The sequence below is a fragment of the Thamnophis elegans genome, chromosome 14, assembly GCF_009769535.1.
Source record: "Thamnophis elegans isolate rThaEle1 chromosome 14, rThaEle1.pri, whole genome shotgun sequence".
Taxonomy (NCBI): domain Eukaryota; kingdom Metazoa; phylum Chordata; class Lepidosauria; order Squamata; family Colubridae; genus Thamnophis; species Thamnophis elegans.
The window spans coordinates 27601676-27616685 of record NC_045554.1 but is presented as its reverse complement, the minus strand read 5'-3'; the positions used below and the strand labels follow the sequence as shown (position 1 = coordinate 27616685).

General features: G+C 42.3%; 1 protein-coding gene across 1 annotated transcript in view; it reads left to right on the top strand.

The window, feature by feature from the left end:
• The window catches only part of HSF4 (heat shock transcription factor 4), a 33779-nt gene that overhangs the window by 2583 nt on the left and 16186 nt on the right, over positions 1-15010 (top strand). Inside the window, exons 2-3 of the mRNA XM_032231094.1 lie at positions 8667-8775; positions 13470-13597. Of these exons, the coding sequence (XP_032086985.1) occupies positions 8667-8775; positions 13470-13597 (237 nt within the window). The remainder of the gene's footprint in view (positions 1-8666; positions 8776-13469; positions 13598-15010) is intronic.

Genomic DNA, 15010 nt, shown 5'->3' with positions numbered 1-15010 from the left:
GCATTTAGTCATGCTGGCCACAAGACCACAGAGACATCTTTGGACAGCGCTGGCTCTTCGGCTTTGAAACAGAGATGAGCACCGCCCACTAGAGTCGGGAACGACTAGCACAGATGTGCGAGGGGAACCTTTATCTTTTTAAGAACAGTGTAAAAGAGAATTGTTTACCCAGTAGCCACCAATCAATTATTCTGTATTTGTTTCACAGTTTCTATAACTTGCCTCAGTTTGTAGACTCTAGATCCGTGATGGCAAACCTATGGCACATGTACCAGAGGTGGCACGCAGGGCCCTCTCTGTGGGCACATGCGCCATCACCAGCTGCTCTTCTGGATTATATTTGCACAATTTGAATATATTATATTATATTTGGAAAGATGAAGAAACACTGCAAGATGAAGAGATCATTAAGAAGATACTAGACTAGTGATGGCACCTGTGCTGGAGCCCCAGAAACTCTTATGACCAACTGGCATACGCACACCAGAAACCAGTAAATCAGGTGGTCAGTGCAGCATGGGCACCAGCCAGCTGGACTTAGAGTTTCCAGGGCTCATGTATGTGCACACTTTTCAGTTTGGACACTCGTTGCCAAAAAGGTTCCCCATCACTGCTCTAGATCAGTGGTCTCCAACCTTGGCAACTTTAAGACCTGTGGACTTCAACTCCCAGAGTTCCTCAGCCAGCAAAGCTGTCATCAGCACCTCCATAACTGTCTGGTTTGGCTCTGCAACCCAACAAGACAGACACAGACTTCAGAGGATAATTAGAACTGCAAAAAAAATCAATGGCTGCCAACCTGCCTTCCATTGAGGACCTGTCCACTGCACAAGTCAAAAAGAGGGCTGTGAAAATATCTACAGACCCCTCGCATCCTGCTCTCAAAATGATGCTATAGATCAGTGGTCTCCAACCTTGGCAACTTTAAGACTGGTGGACTTCAACTCCCAGAGTTCCTCAGCCAGCAAAGCTCCTGGTGTTTTCTTTTCAGTGGGAAATGATTCCAAATGGCTCTTTGCGTGTTTAAGGTTTCCGACCCCTCTCCTAAGTCGAGAATTACCTGTGCATACAAATTAGACAAGTTGAGCTTGTCAATGCTGGTCCTTCACCTGTCTGGGAAAGTCCAGGATGCAGTAAGTTGGTTCATTCAAGATCCATCTCTTTTGGGCAGCATCCCACCCGACCCTTTTGCTCTGGTGGGATGAAGATGATGTCTTCTCAGCTGAGATCAGGTTCTTCCATTTGGGCGAGAGCTCCCCTCGTGTCCACTCAAGTGGAGGAAAGTCCATCTGTCCCAGGTGTCTATGAAGATTCTCAATCATCCAGGTCATGGTTGGCCCAAAGTTGTCTTTCCAAAAAGGCAACTGGACTTCCTTGTTTCCCCCCCCCCCCTTTAAAAATGTTTTGCTTCTCATCCAAGAATAATTTTTTAAATATATTTTTATTATTTACATATAAGTATAGTGAACACACCGTGATTGTACTGGCATTTCACTTTCATAAAAACCAAAGTGAAAACAAATAACATCTATGCTACTTAAACAGTGCTAGGGATGTGCAATTATTTTTGACCATTAAATTCATTCTATACCATTCTAATATCATGATGCATATGTATATTATCTCATTCCTGGTCCCTCTACCCCGGTAGTGAAATCTATTTCCCCACCCCACCGGTTCTGCTTGGTGTGTGTGTGTGTGTGTGTGTGTCATGTGACTGGGTGGGCGTGGCCATTCCCCCCCACTTTTTAAAGCATTTTTTCCCCTGCCTATTTGCCAGAATTGGCAGGGAAAAAAATGCTTTAAAAAGTTGGGGGGTGGGGGAAGCTTCCGACGATTGCGCGTGCCATCCTTGCAAGCTTTTTTTTTTTTTTTTACTACTGGTTTGCAGAACCAATGAAAATCGTTCCTACCAGTTCAGCCAAACCAGACCGAACTGGAAGGATTTCACCCCTGTCCCACCCTAATTTTTTCGTATTCCGACTTCCACCTCGTGTTTCTAACCATTGATAGAATCTGTTCCATGTGTCGTAATAGCCTGTCCCTCCTTTATCTTTTATTTTTAACGTTAGTCTATCCATTTCTGCACAGACTAGTATCTTCCTTATTCTCTCCTCCTCTGAAGGGGTATTTTCACTCTTCCACTGCTGCACATACCCCATTCTTACTGCATCCAGGATGTGTAATATTAGGTATATGGTTCCTTTATCGTAGCCATCTGTGATGATGCCTAATAGAAAGAATTCTGAACTCGCCCAAGAATATTTTTCTGTTCTAACTGAAGCACCTATGGGACTAGCTCTCTAAGAGGAAAAAGACCACCTGGAGCCCCAGTTATTACCTACAGCATTTCTGAGGTCAATTCAGGGGTGAAATCTAAAAAAAATTCCCTACCGGTTCTGTGGGCATGGCTTGATGGTGGTGGGTCATGTGATTGGATGGGCGTGGTTACATAGTCATGTGACTTGGGTTCAAAAGACAGAAACTTCAACAATGTCCTGCTGGAGCAGGGGGTTGGACTAGATGACCTCCAGGTCCCTTCCAGCCCTGGATTGCTGTGCCAGGTTTGTGGTCCTTCCTTCCTCTCCTTTTTCCCCTCCCCCCTCTCTTTTTTCTTTTGCAGCACTGCACTCACCGATTTTTAAAGCATTTTTTACCTGCCTATTTGCCCAAACCTGCAGGAAAAAAATGCTTCTTATGATTGCGCACCTCACAGCTGAACCGTGTGATGCTTGGAAGCTTTTTTTTTTACTTCTTCTGGTTTGCAGAACGAAACGGGTTTGGCCGAACCAGACCAAACCGGGAAGATTTCTCTTCTGGGTCAATTCCCTTTTGTCCCCATCTCACCTGGAAGGCAAGATGCTTCTTTGCAATCCCTTACCACACCAGGTGTGTGAGGGCAGAGGCCCATGCAGTTCAAAAATTGAATTGGGGAACTGCACCTGCCACTGCCCCAAAGTGTCCCCCCCTCTCAAATAAGGGACCTGGAGATTGGAGCAAAGAGTTGTGGGTGCTGCAACATTGGAGGTTTTTAAAGAAGAGATTTGGAGAATCATTTTTCTGAAGTGGTATAGGGTTTCCTGCTTGGGTTGGACTAGAAGACCTCCGAGCCCCCTTCCAACTCCGTTATTCTGTTGTTCAGTGAGGGGTGGTCTTGGTAACACTTCCACTGAAACAGGAACATAAACATGTTTTCCTCCCTGTCCTGTTAGAGAGATTAGAAATGACTTATTTTGCTACTTAAATCCGATGCCTGTAAGTTGAGTGGATCTGGTGGAACAGATGTTCTACCACCTTGTCCTTCTTCCAGTAATCCTCTCCAGCTGTTCATCCTTGATCCTGTTCCTCCACCTTCATGATCCCAGTTTCTCCTTCCCTCAGCCTTGTGCAATAGGCTTCTCCATCATGAGCTGGGGTGGCGGAGTGGCTAGAGCGCAGTACTGCAGACTAATTCTGCCCACTGCCAGCAGTTAGATCCTGACCAAAGGTTGAAGGTTGACTCAGCCTTCCATGCTTTGGAGGTGGGTAAAATGAGGACCCAGATTGTTGTGGAGAAATAGCTGACTGTGTAGACCGATTAGAGAGGGCTGTGAAGCACTGTAAAGCGGTATATAAGTCTAAGGGCTATTGTTATTGCCCTTCCTTCCCTCCCTCCTTTCTCCTTCCCTTCCCTATACATACATACATGCATGCATGCATGCATGCATACATACATACATACATACATACATGACGTGTAGTGGTTAGAATGCAGCATTGCAGGTTAATTCTACCCATTGCCAGCAGTTTGATTCTGAGCAAAGGCTCAAGATTGACACATCCTTCTATCCTTCCGAAGTGAGTAAAATGAGAACCCAAGATTGTGGGGGACAAGAGGCTGACTCTGTAAACCGCTTACAGAGTGTATAGCAGTTTACACAGTGTAAAGCACTGTGAAGCAATATATAAGTGCTATTGCTATTTTCCTTCCTTCCTCCCACCCTCCCTCCCTCCCTTCCCTTCCCCTCTCTTTCGCTTCCCCATCCATCCATCCATCCATCCATCCATCCATCCATCCATGACGTACAGTGATTAGAAGGCAGTGTTGCAGGCTAACTGCCCACTACCAGCAGTCCGATCCTGACCGGCTCAAGGTTGACTCAGCCTTCCATCCTTCCCAAGTGGTAAAATGAGGACCCAGATTGTTGGGGGCAAACAGGCTGACTGTAAAAGCACTGTGAAGTGGTATATAAGTCTAAGTGCTATTGCTATTGTCCTTCCTTCCTTCCTTCCTTCCTTCCTTCCTTCCTTCCTTCCTTCCTTCCTTCCTTCCTCTTACTCAGCCTTCCATCCTTCTGAGGTAGGTAAAATGAGGACCCAGATTGTTGTGGAGAAATAGCTGACTCTATAGACCGCTTAGAGAAGGCTGTAAAGCACTGGGAAGTGGTATATAACTAAGTGGTAAATAGCTATTGCTATTGCTATCGTCCTAACATTTAGATGAGTTGCAGAAGAGCCAGGGTTATCAATAGATGCGAACTATGATGGCTGTCATCTCCAATAAAAGAAGATCAATGGCTGGGAGCCACAGTTGGCCTGGCCTCCTGGCTGTGCTTGTGAGCTTTACAAATGTGCTGGCTACTCTCTGACACACAATGATGGACTGACTCAGCCCTTGGGGTGATCCAGCAGGGCAATCTGATAACCGCCATGCCTGGGAAAACCTTTGTCAGACTTTGAATTTATCAGCCTTCAGAGTTGCTGAACTGTCACCCAGTATGCCAGCTCTGGTGAAAACATGGCTTTTCCAGAAAACGTTGGATCAGAAAAATTCCTGGAAAAAACTTCCTGGGCATATAAAGATGATCTGAACGATCATAGTTTTTAGATCATCCGCATAAATGTTTTAAGCTATATTATTTGATGTGAAAGAAAAAAAAATCAGTTAAATCTATTTTTTGAGATCTGAACAGTATATTCCAAGAAGTTAAAATTTGGGAATCTGGAGACTAATAGATTTAACAGAGTTGGAAGGGACCTTGGAGGTCATCTAGTCCAATCCCGCTCCCAAGCAGGTGACCCTACACTATTTCTGACAAATGGCAGTCCAGTCTCTTCTTGAAAGCCTCCAGTGATGAACCTCCCACAGCTTCTGAAGGCAACTTCTGTTCCACTGGTTGATTGTTCTGTCGAAAAATTTCTCCTTATTTCCAGGTTGAATCTCTCCTTGGTCAGTTTCCATCCATTATTCCTTGTCTGGCCTTTGGGTGCTTTGGAAAATAGCTTTGCCCCCTCTTCTCTGTGGCAGCCCCTCAAATATTGGAAGACTTCTATCCTGTCTCCCCTGGTCCTTCTCTTCACTAGACTAGCCATGCCCAGTTCCTACAACCGTTTATCGTATATGTTTTAGTCTCCAGTCCCCTAATCATCCTGGTTGCTCTTCTCTGCACTCTTTCTAGAGTCTCAACATCTTTTTTATAGTGTGGTGACCAAAACTGGATGCAGTATTCCAGGTGTGGCCTTACTAAGGCTTTATAGAGTGGTATTAGTACCTCCCTTGAGCTCGATTGTATCCCTCTGTTAATGCAATTTAGGATTGCATTAGCTTTTTTTGGCTGCTGCTGCACACGGCTGGCTCCTGTTTAGCTGGTTGTCACTAAGACTCCAAGGTTCCTCTCACAGTTGCTGCTATTAAGCCTGGTTTCACTCAATCTGCATGTGTCCTTTTGTTTTTTCTCGCCTACGTGTAAGACTTTACTTTTACCAGGTTGTTGGAAATAATTTTGGGGCGTGAGATAGTGAGAGAATGCATGATCTCATCTTAAAATTGCCAAGGTTCGGAAACAGGGCCTTACAGAGGTCTTTTGAGTGGAGTCTAGCATCAACCAACCTTGACTAAGTCCTGTAAAAGTTAATCAGGGTTAGTAAGACTTGGGTTTTCTCTCTCTCAGGATTGTAGTTTACCCTGGGAAATGAAATTGGTACCCTGAAGAAATCCAACAGTTAATCATTCCCATATTATTGCCAAAAAAATGACATTTTCCCCCCATCGATGGAGACAGTGGTTGTTTTTTTTAAAATAACATTTTTATTTTCAAACAAACACAAACACACAAAACATATAACATAAAAACCTCTTCAACTGCCTACAGTGTGTCAATTGTTTACAAGATCTTTCTGCATCCTTTTCATAGTCATCACTTGAGCTTTATCAAAAATCACATATTGTCAATCAAATTTCTTTGTAGACATTATTATTATACTTCATTTGTATAATTATCACTATTGTTTCTCCATTTTAAACAAGGTATTTTAAATAGGTATCCATTTATATTATAATGATTCATTATATCATCTTCAATATATCCAATAATAAAGAATTTTTTACATCCTATTCTAAATCATTCTATTATTTTAGCATTAATAACTGTCTAATAATTTTCAATTCCATGTTTTTTCCATTATTAGTATCATCAATCTATTATACATGTATACAAATTGTTATAATTGTTAAACACCCATTAAGCATAGCTATTATTACATCCTTTTTATATGTGGCATATTAAATTTGAAGTAAGTTTATATTATGGCATTTCATTACATCATCCTGAAATCATCCAATGATATTACATCTTTATATTCTATTCTATATAGAATTATTTATCTTTTATAAAAAGGCTTTTCAACATCTCCATCATCCTCACTTATAGTTCGTATAAAATTTCATAATATCAATCTAGTATATATAAATGCTTTATTATCAATATTGATCATTTATTTGACTATAGGTATTATTACTTTATCTTATACATAGTCCTCAAAGTTTAGCTACATTTAACTAAATTTTACTGTGTCATTTCATTTCATCATCCTGTATCCTTCCAGAAATAGTGCAGTCCAATATCTCTTGCCATTTGTAGGATCTGTATTCTAAGTGTTTTCTTGATAAGTCTTATGTGGACTTCTCTTGACAACTTGTTATTCATTGGATATCTTATAAGGATTCAAAACCCTCCCTCTGTTCCTTTCATCAGCTTGACTTTTGTTATCACTGGTGCTTCTGCTGAAATTACTCTCATTGTTCCTGCCAATTTTTCTCCCCTTTCTTCATCTATTTTTTGACATCTGAGATAGAGTTCCAGCTCATCGATCTCTCCTTTCTGTATTTCACACTTATCATTTCCCTCCGCACTGGATTTCGTCAACGATTTTCTTATCACTTTCATATGTCTCTGTGATTTTTTTGAACTCTGTCCTCAAATTTCATCATCATTTTATAAGTATTCTCAACTCTTCCTACGTACTTTCTGTATTTTGATCTATAATTTCAAGTCTCTTTTCAATTTTCTCTGTGATTATTAAGACTTTTTGAATGTCTAACATAACTTTTTGCAATGTTAGTTCCTTTTCTTCTTCATATTGCGCCAATTTTTCCAAGTTATAAACACTGCCACTAAAACATCCAAGGCTTTTGCTAGGTTTCAAACAAATTCAGTGAAGTTTTTCAGGTCAAAGCTTTCTCTTTCCTTCAAAGAAACACCTGTATAAACAAAATGTTTTCCACTGACCCTTTCAGTAAACAAAGCCAATAGCTTTGTAATACCAGATGTTGCCAAGCCTCTAGCCTCTAGATGGCAGTGTTACATCTTTTCCCTCTGTTTTTGCCTCTCTTTTCTACGCTCCAAACTCCGGAAGAGAAAAAAAATGTTTAAAGATTACGATCCGGCCGAGCCTTGCGAAGAAAGAGGCTTTTAATCCACTAATACAAAAAATGGGAAAAGAATAGAGGAAGAAGGGGAAAAAGGACCAGTCCAGTTTAAAAGTAAGAGGCATTTGTAAAAAGTCCATCCATAGAAAACAAACAAAATTAAAGTGGAAAAGATAACACGATAGTTTTAAACCAGGATTAATTCGCCGCTTGTTTCCTTCTGTCTTCAATTTTATTTTAATTCTAAGTCTTTTGGGTTTTCTCTTCTCTAATAATAAAGAGTTTTTTTACCATTTTGACACACTATCTCTCCTGTACTGCTTCCATTTCAGGGGCTTGTCCCAACCTTCTGCAGCCATGGCTGCTTCTCTTGTAGCCGGCTTTCCCTGGATCTATCAGGGGCTTTGTGATGCCCCTGAGATCAGCAGGACATGCCCTTCTCTATCACCATTCCTTCAGAACAGTTTAGATCCAAAAAGGATCGTCCAGCAACAGAGATATCAACAGCAATCCTGGAGCCCCAAGATTGCATGTTGTGTTGTAGTGACATCAAGCCCTGCCTCCCGAGACAGTGGGTTTTGAAGGAGCATTTAATACTTTCGGTACTACCCGAACCGGTAGTAAATGCCCGAACTGTTAGTAAAAAAATGCTTTAAAAAGTTTTTTAAAAAGTTCCGATCAGCTGTGAAAATCAGCTGTGCCGCACAATCGTAGGAACATTTTTTGTGTGTGAAGTCAACCTGCTTTTGCAATGTGTGGGAATCAGTTGGGCAGCTTTTGTGTTATTTTTGTGTCAAGCGTGATAGTTTGTTTTTGAGCTCTCTGGGACTCCGTGAGGTTCCTGCTTGTTGCCCGCCCAGTCACATGACCACCAAGTCACACCCACCCAGTCACATGACCACCAATCCACGCCCACAGAACCAGTAGGGAAAATTTTTGAATTTCACCACTGCTTTATTTTATTTATTTTCCCTTTCAGAATGGCACCAGCTTCCATGTTTTCGATCAGAGTCAGTTTGCGAAGGAAGTCCTGCCCAAATATTTCAAGCACAACAACATGGCCAGTTTCGTCCGCCAGCTGAATATGTGTAAGTAACACTGGAAACTCAAGTGGGGGAGGTTGGGGTCTTCTGAATGTTACCATACTACACCTCTCCTCATCCCTAGCCACTAAACGAATATTAAGTTGTAACTTGAGGAATACCTGTGTACCTGACAAGCTGCTGGCTTGACTTTGCCTTGAGCTGAAGTCTCCAGATTTATAATGCAAGAAAGAAGACTAACGTAGATGCAAGCATGCATGGTTGTTAAGCGAATCACTGCAGTTGTTAAACCACATCGTTGATCAACAAATCTCACTGACTTTGCTTGCCAGAATTGCAAGGATCAATTGCATCTGAATGGCAATCACATCACTGCAGGGGGTGCTGCGATGGTCATAAGTGTGAGGACTGGTCATAATTCCTTCTCCCCCTCAATGTATTCCAATATAAATTCGCATGGTCATTAAATGAATGGTGGTAAGTCGAGGATTCCCTGTCTTGCATAATTCAAATCAGTATTTTTCAAACTTGGGAACTTTTAAGCAGTGTGGATTTAAACTCCCAGAATCCCCCGATATTTTACCGAGTATTTGGGTTAACTTGAAAGGATAAACTGTTGCTCAAAAGCAAAGCCCAGAATCACTCAATAGTCAAACGGAGGGCATACAAATTTAATAAATAAATAAGAATAAAATAAACTGTATTGAATAGAAAATACAGTGTCTTTTATAAGGATAATCTATAGGGCTATTATTATTATTGTTATTTATATTATGGTCATTTATATTATAAACCCCTACATACAATTATATAAAAACTATATAAAATTATAAATAAAATTCATGTAATTGCATGTTCAAAACATATAGTCCTTGACTTATGAACACAATTGAACCCAAAATTATCCTTTGCTCAGCAAGACCGTTGTTAAAGTGAATTTTTGCCCCAATTTACAAACTTTCTCATCACAGTTGTTAAGCGAATCACTGCAGTTGTTAAGTTAGGCACACGGTTATTAAGTGAACCTGGTTTCCCCATGGACTTTGCTTGTCTGAAGGTCGCAAATGGGGGTCACATGACCACGGGACGTTGCAACCGTCATAAAAGTGAGTCAGTTGCCAAGCACCTGAATTTTGATAACTGTGTTTTCCCGAAAATAAGACAGCGTCTTTAGTTTCATTTGACCCCCGAAATAAGCGCTTGACCTTATTTTTGGGGAGACCTTCTTATTTTTGAGGTGCAGGAGGCCCCATAATCTCATCCCGTGGCCTGTGGATAAGATGATCCAGAAAGGGCTGGAAGTTCTGTCTCTCTCTCTGGCACACTCTTGCCAGCCCTAGCATCTCAGGGCCTGTTGTTCTTTTTGCAACCGTCACTAAGTGAAGGGGCATGGTAGTTGGGGATTGCGGGAGCGGCCACTGTGGGGCCATTCCACATGGATGAGAGGTGCATGTGGAGCGCATGGGGCATGTTCCCCCCTCCCCCCAGGAAATTGCAGGGACGGGCTGCGCATGCGGTTAAATATTTTAGGGGAGGGCTTATTTTCAGGGAAGGGCTTATTATAGCACATGGGCTCCAAAGCCCGATTGGGCTTATTATCCGGGGAGGTCTTATTTTCAGGGAAATGGGGCGTGTCACTGCAAGGATGCTGAAAGGGTCTGAATTTCGATCCCCTGTCCATGGGGATGCTGCAGTGGTCGCTGACATAAAAGCCAGCCATGAGGTCATGTCAACAGCTCTTGAAAATTTGGTAGAATTAGATTTGGCTAGTACCGTAAGAAGAGACTACCAGGGAATCCTAGAAGCAGAAACTGGACTGAGAAATTGGGGGAAAAATATCTTGGATGGCGGCACAGCCATTCGACATTTGGGTTATAGACAAGAAAGCAATAATTTCAGCTTCCCCAATTGGTCTCTGCTCTCAACCCATCTGTCCTGACCGAGGCTTCCCGAAATCACAAAGCAGACTCCTTTTCCTGGCAAAACTCCCTTTTTATTAAGCTAATGTGAATTCCTCTCATTCCCGGCAAACAGTCTTTCAATTTACAACCACAGACCTTATCAGGCTTGGAGGGCTGCCAGACTGATATCTTCCAAATGCTGAGCAAGAAAATACTTGGCAAGGAGTCTCTGAGAGTCACAAACAAAGCTCCACACTAATTAAGGGAACTAATTGTCTCCTGCAAACTCCCCTTCCCTGTCGCTCCTCTTTTATTTCCTCTGGGAGGGGCCATTCACCGTCCACCTGAGTCGGCCCTTGTTCCTTAGCTGTTCCTTTCTTCTGGCAGCTCTGCGCATGTGCACATTGGGAACAGGCTCCAGCAGTTCTTCTGCCCCACTGATCTCCGACTCTGAAGGCAGCTGCTAACAACTGTCAGACGGCCCTGGCCCCCTCTCTGCCTCCGACACAGAGCCCTCATCAGAGCCTTCCCCAGACTACAGGACTGGCCCTTGTTTCCTCCCCAATCTCCTCACTCTCTGAGTCTCCTGCCAGCTCCCCTGGCCTTAGGTCACAACATCATCCAACTTTTTGGTTATCAGATTGACGTATTATTCTCATTGTCTTTCTTTGTCATTGTTTATTGTGAACTTTATTGCTCTATTGTTTTACCTTGGTTTATTTTTCATTTTTCTTCCTTTTTATTATTGCAAGCTGCCTAGAGTAGCCCCGAGGGCGAAATAGTTGGCAAATAAATTTAACAAATAATAATAATGACATGAATTGAGCTAAGTCTACCGAGTTCCTTGAGGTCAATCTGGATTTGAGGGATGCTTGTTTTCTTTAAGTAGATTGATTACAGGTGGTCCTCACCTTACAACAGTTCATTTAGTGACCATTCAAAATTACAACAGCCCTGAAAAGAGTGACTTATGACTGTTTTTCAAACTTACAATTGTTGCAGTATCCCCTTGGTCACGTGATCAGAATTCAGATGCTTGGCAACTGCTTCCTACTTATGATGGTTGCAGTGTCCTGGGGTCATGTGATTCCCTTTTGAGACCTTCTGATACACAAAGTCAATGGGGAAGTCTGATTCACTTAACAACCGTGTTATTAACAACTGCAATGATTCACTTAATAACCATGGCAAGAAAGGTTGTAAAATGGAGCAAAGCTCACTTAACCAATGTCTTCCTTAGCAACAGAGGTTTTGAGTTCAATTGTGGTCATAAGTTGAGGTCTACCTGCACAATTCTTGGATTTTGACAAATGTCTGATTTTCCTGTCCCTTGAAAATACAGGATTGTGGGCGTTTATCCTGTTGTGGTTTTTAGAATGATGCTGCAATGAAAATTGACATCTTCAAATCTTAGAAAGTGCCCTAATTGATTCATGAGCCTTGGACCAAACTTCAAAAGAAAATTAGTCATTTACTAGGAGCATTTATTTTTGGCAAGATCGTTTCACAGTCAGATCTTAGCCTTATTTGAGTTATAGCTGGCTTTTAGCCCTGTTCCTTCTCTCCCCTCAGTCTGTGTCATAAATCACATTCCCCAATGAGGTACACCCCTTCCAAGCCTGCTGCGGTAATCTGAGATTAAACTATAGCTAAAAGTATGCGTGGTATGCGTTTCCCCCACCCTCTTTCCTCATCATGACAACTTTAGGAGTTTAAACCTAGGATTGGAAGCGACCTGGGAGCTCTTCCAGTCCAACCCCCTGCCCAAGGCAGGGGTCCTTCTATCATCCCAGCCAAATCACCCCAAAGGTGCTTCTTCAAAAGGCAAGTGGACGGGACTTTGTTTTTCCTTCATAAAACAAATGAAGAATGATTGCTGGAATTGGATACATCTCATCTAATGAAAAGAAAGACGGGGGTGGCATGACAGCAGACTTTCAATATTTGAGCTGCCACAAAGAAGAGGGAGGACAACCCATTCTCCAAAACAGTTGAAGGCAGGACAAGTAGTAACAGATGGCAATCAAGGAGAGAAGCAACCTAAAACTAAGGAGAAATTTCCTGACAGTGAGGACAATTAACCAGTGGAACAACTTGCCTCCAGAAGTTGTGGGTGCTCCAACACTGGAATTTTTAAAGAGGAGATTGGACAACCATTTGTCTGAAATGGTATAGGGTTTTCTCCCTGAGCTGGGGGTTGGAGTAAAAGACCTCCAAGGTCCCTTCCAACTCTTCTCTTCCCATCCCTTTCATTCCATTCCATCTTCTCTTCTCTTCTCTTCTCTTCTCTTTTCTCTTCCCTTCCACTCCACTCCACTCCACTCCATTCCACTCCAGCTCCACACCTATTTGCACTATTGAAGTGACCCTGAAGGCACAGATAAACCTCCAAATGGCCTCAACAACGCTCAGGAAGATTGCTAATAACCAGGTGACTGCAAGGACTATAAATCCTTCCATTCGTCACCATTCAATCAGAACTGAAGAAGCTTCTTGGATGAGAAGAGAAATGTCTTCAATAGAAAAAAAAAACAAAGTCCTTGGCGACGTCCATGATTTAGTTGATTGAGAATCTCTGGAGACATCCCAGACAAATTCATATCCAGTCTTGCTCTTGTTATTTTTCTCTGCACCAGGTCAGTGAATAATTCCCTATACAGTGATTCTTCATCTCTTTATCAAATGCTGCAAGAGGAAAGTATCTTAGTTCTTGCACAGATATAGTCCTCAACTTACAACCACAAGATGAACCAGAACCTTTGTCACTGTAAGCTGCCTTGTTGTTAAGTGGAACGTTGTGTAACCTCCATTCCTCTTTCTGCTCCCTGTTGCATGTAGACGGGTTTAGGAAAGTGGTGAACATCGAGCAAGGTGGACTTGTGAAGCCCGAACGTGATGATACGGAGTTCCAGCATCTTTATTTCCTACAAGGACATGAACATCTTTTGGAGCTCATCAAAAGGAAGGTAGGGGATGCCTTGTTGACATTCGTCAAAATTCCCCCGGGAATTTGTCTAAAGTTCCCTTTTTTCCAATTGCAATGTGGGTGCCTTGTCAGAGTCTCCATTTCCCCAGCTGCAAATTGGCTCCCTTGTTTGGAATTTTGGGAGTATCCTGTATTTGGACAAAGGAGTGGTTCATGTTTGATTCCATCTTTCCGAGGTCGGTAAAATGAGGACCCAGATTATTGGCGGATATAGGCTGACTCTGTATAGTGTGGTAGCCTACAGGTGGAGCTCTCACCTCACAATCAGGAGGCTGGGAGTTCAATCCTAGGTAGAGGCAAATATTTCTCTCTCTCGGTATGATGAGAATATATCTGCTGAACAAAACTCTGCATTGGCAACAAGTGGGACATCCGGCCACTCTGTTAGCTCCATCCAGTTGCCAAGACTCCAACCTGCAAGGGATTGTGGGGTCGTTAAAAGAAGACAATTGTGTTTGGACAAAACAGCAGCCATGAAAAGAGATTTTCTTTTTCACACACACACACACACAAAGCTACCGTTGACTAGTGTGGCCAGTTCCAGTTTCCATTTATTGCAGGGAAGTAAAGTTGCATTGGCAGCACACCAGCACTTCCCTTTGTATACCCAGAGTGGGCAGGGCCAAACATTTCAGCTCTATTGTTTGCTTGATGGGTGGGCTGGAAGGATTTTAAGATAGCTTCCTTAACAGTTACCTATTCCACATCCTTCAAAGAGACCAAATCCATTTAGGTCTTTAACCATTAAGCTGAAGGAAGGTCTGAGAAGAGATGCTCTTCCCCTCTCCAGTGTACATTCCAGCCTGCTCTGTTGGGCCTGACAATGGGACATATTCCAGCAAAACAATGTTGGGATTGTGAACTGGCACCTTTCAGGGGTATTTTTTCCCCAACATTTTTTTATTTTTTATTCTCTTACATACCATTTTAAGTATACATTCACATAATTGTTATTCTTCTTTGCATTTGTCATTCTTATACATTTATTATTTTGTTTAATAGGTTATAATATACAGTTTGGGTTGCTTTTTTCCCCATCCCTTCCTCCTGTTGTAATACCACCTTGTTTTCCCTTTCCTTTCTCCCTCCCTCCCTTGTCTACTTCCTTCCTTCCTCCTCTCCTTCCCCTTCCTTATTCCATTAACTTTCTCCTACTCCTACTCTTACTCTTCCCCTTCCTACCCTCTCTCCTTCTCTTCTTTTCCCTTCCATCCTCCTCTCCTTACCTCTTTCTTCTTTTTCCCATCTTCCTTTCATTCTCTCCTCCTCTCTCCCTTTCTTTTTCTGTTGTAGGTGTCACTTTCAAATCTCAGTTTATGTTTTCTTGGGATGGTATTTCCACAAGCCCAGATATATTTTGGTATCATTTCTTATTCCCTTACCTTCGCTAATC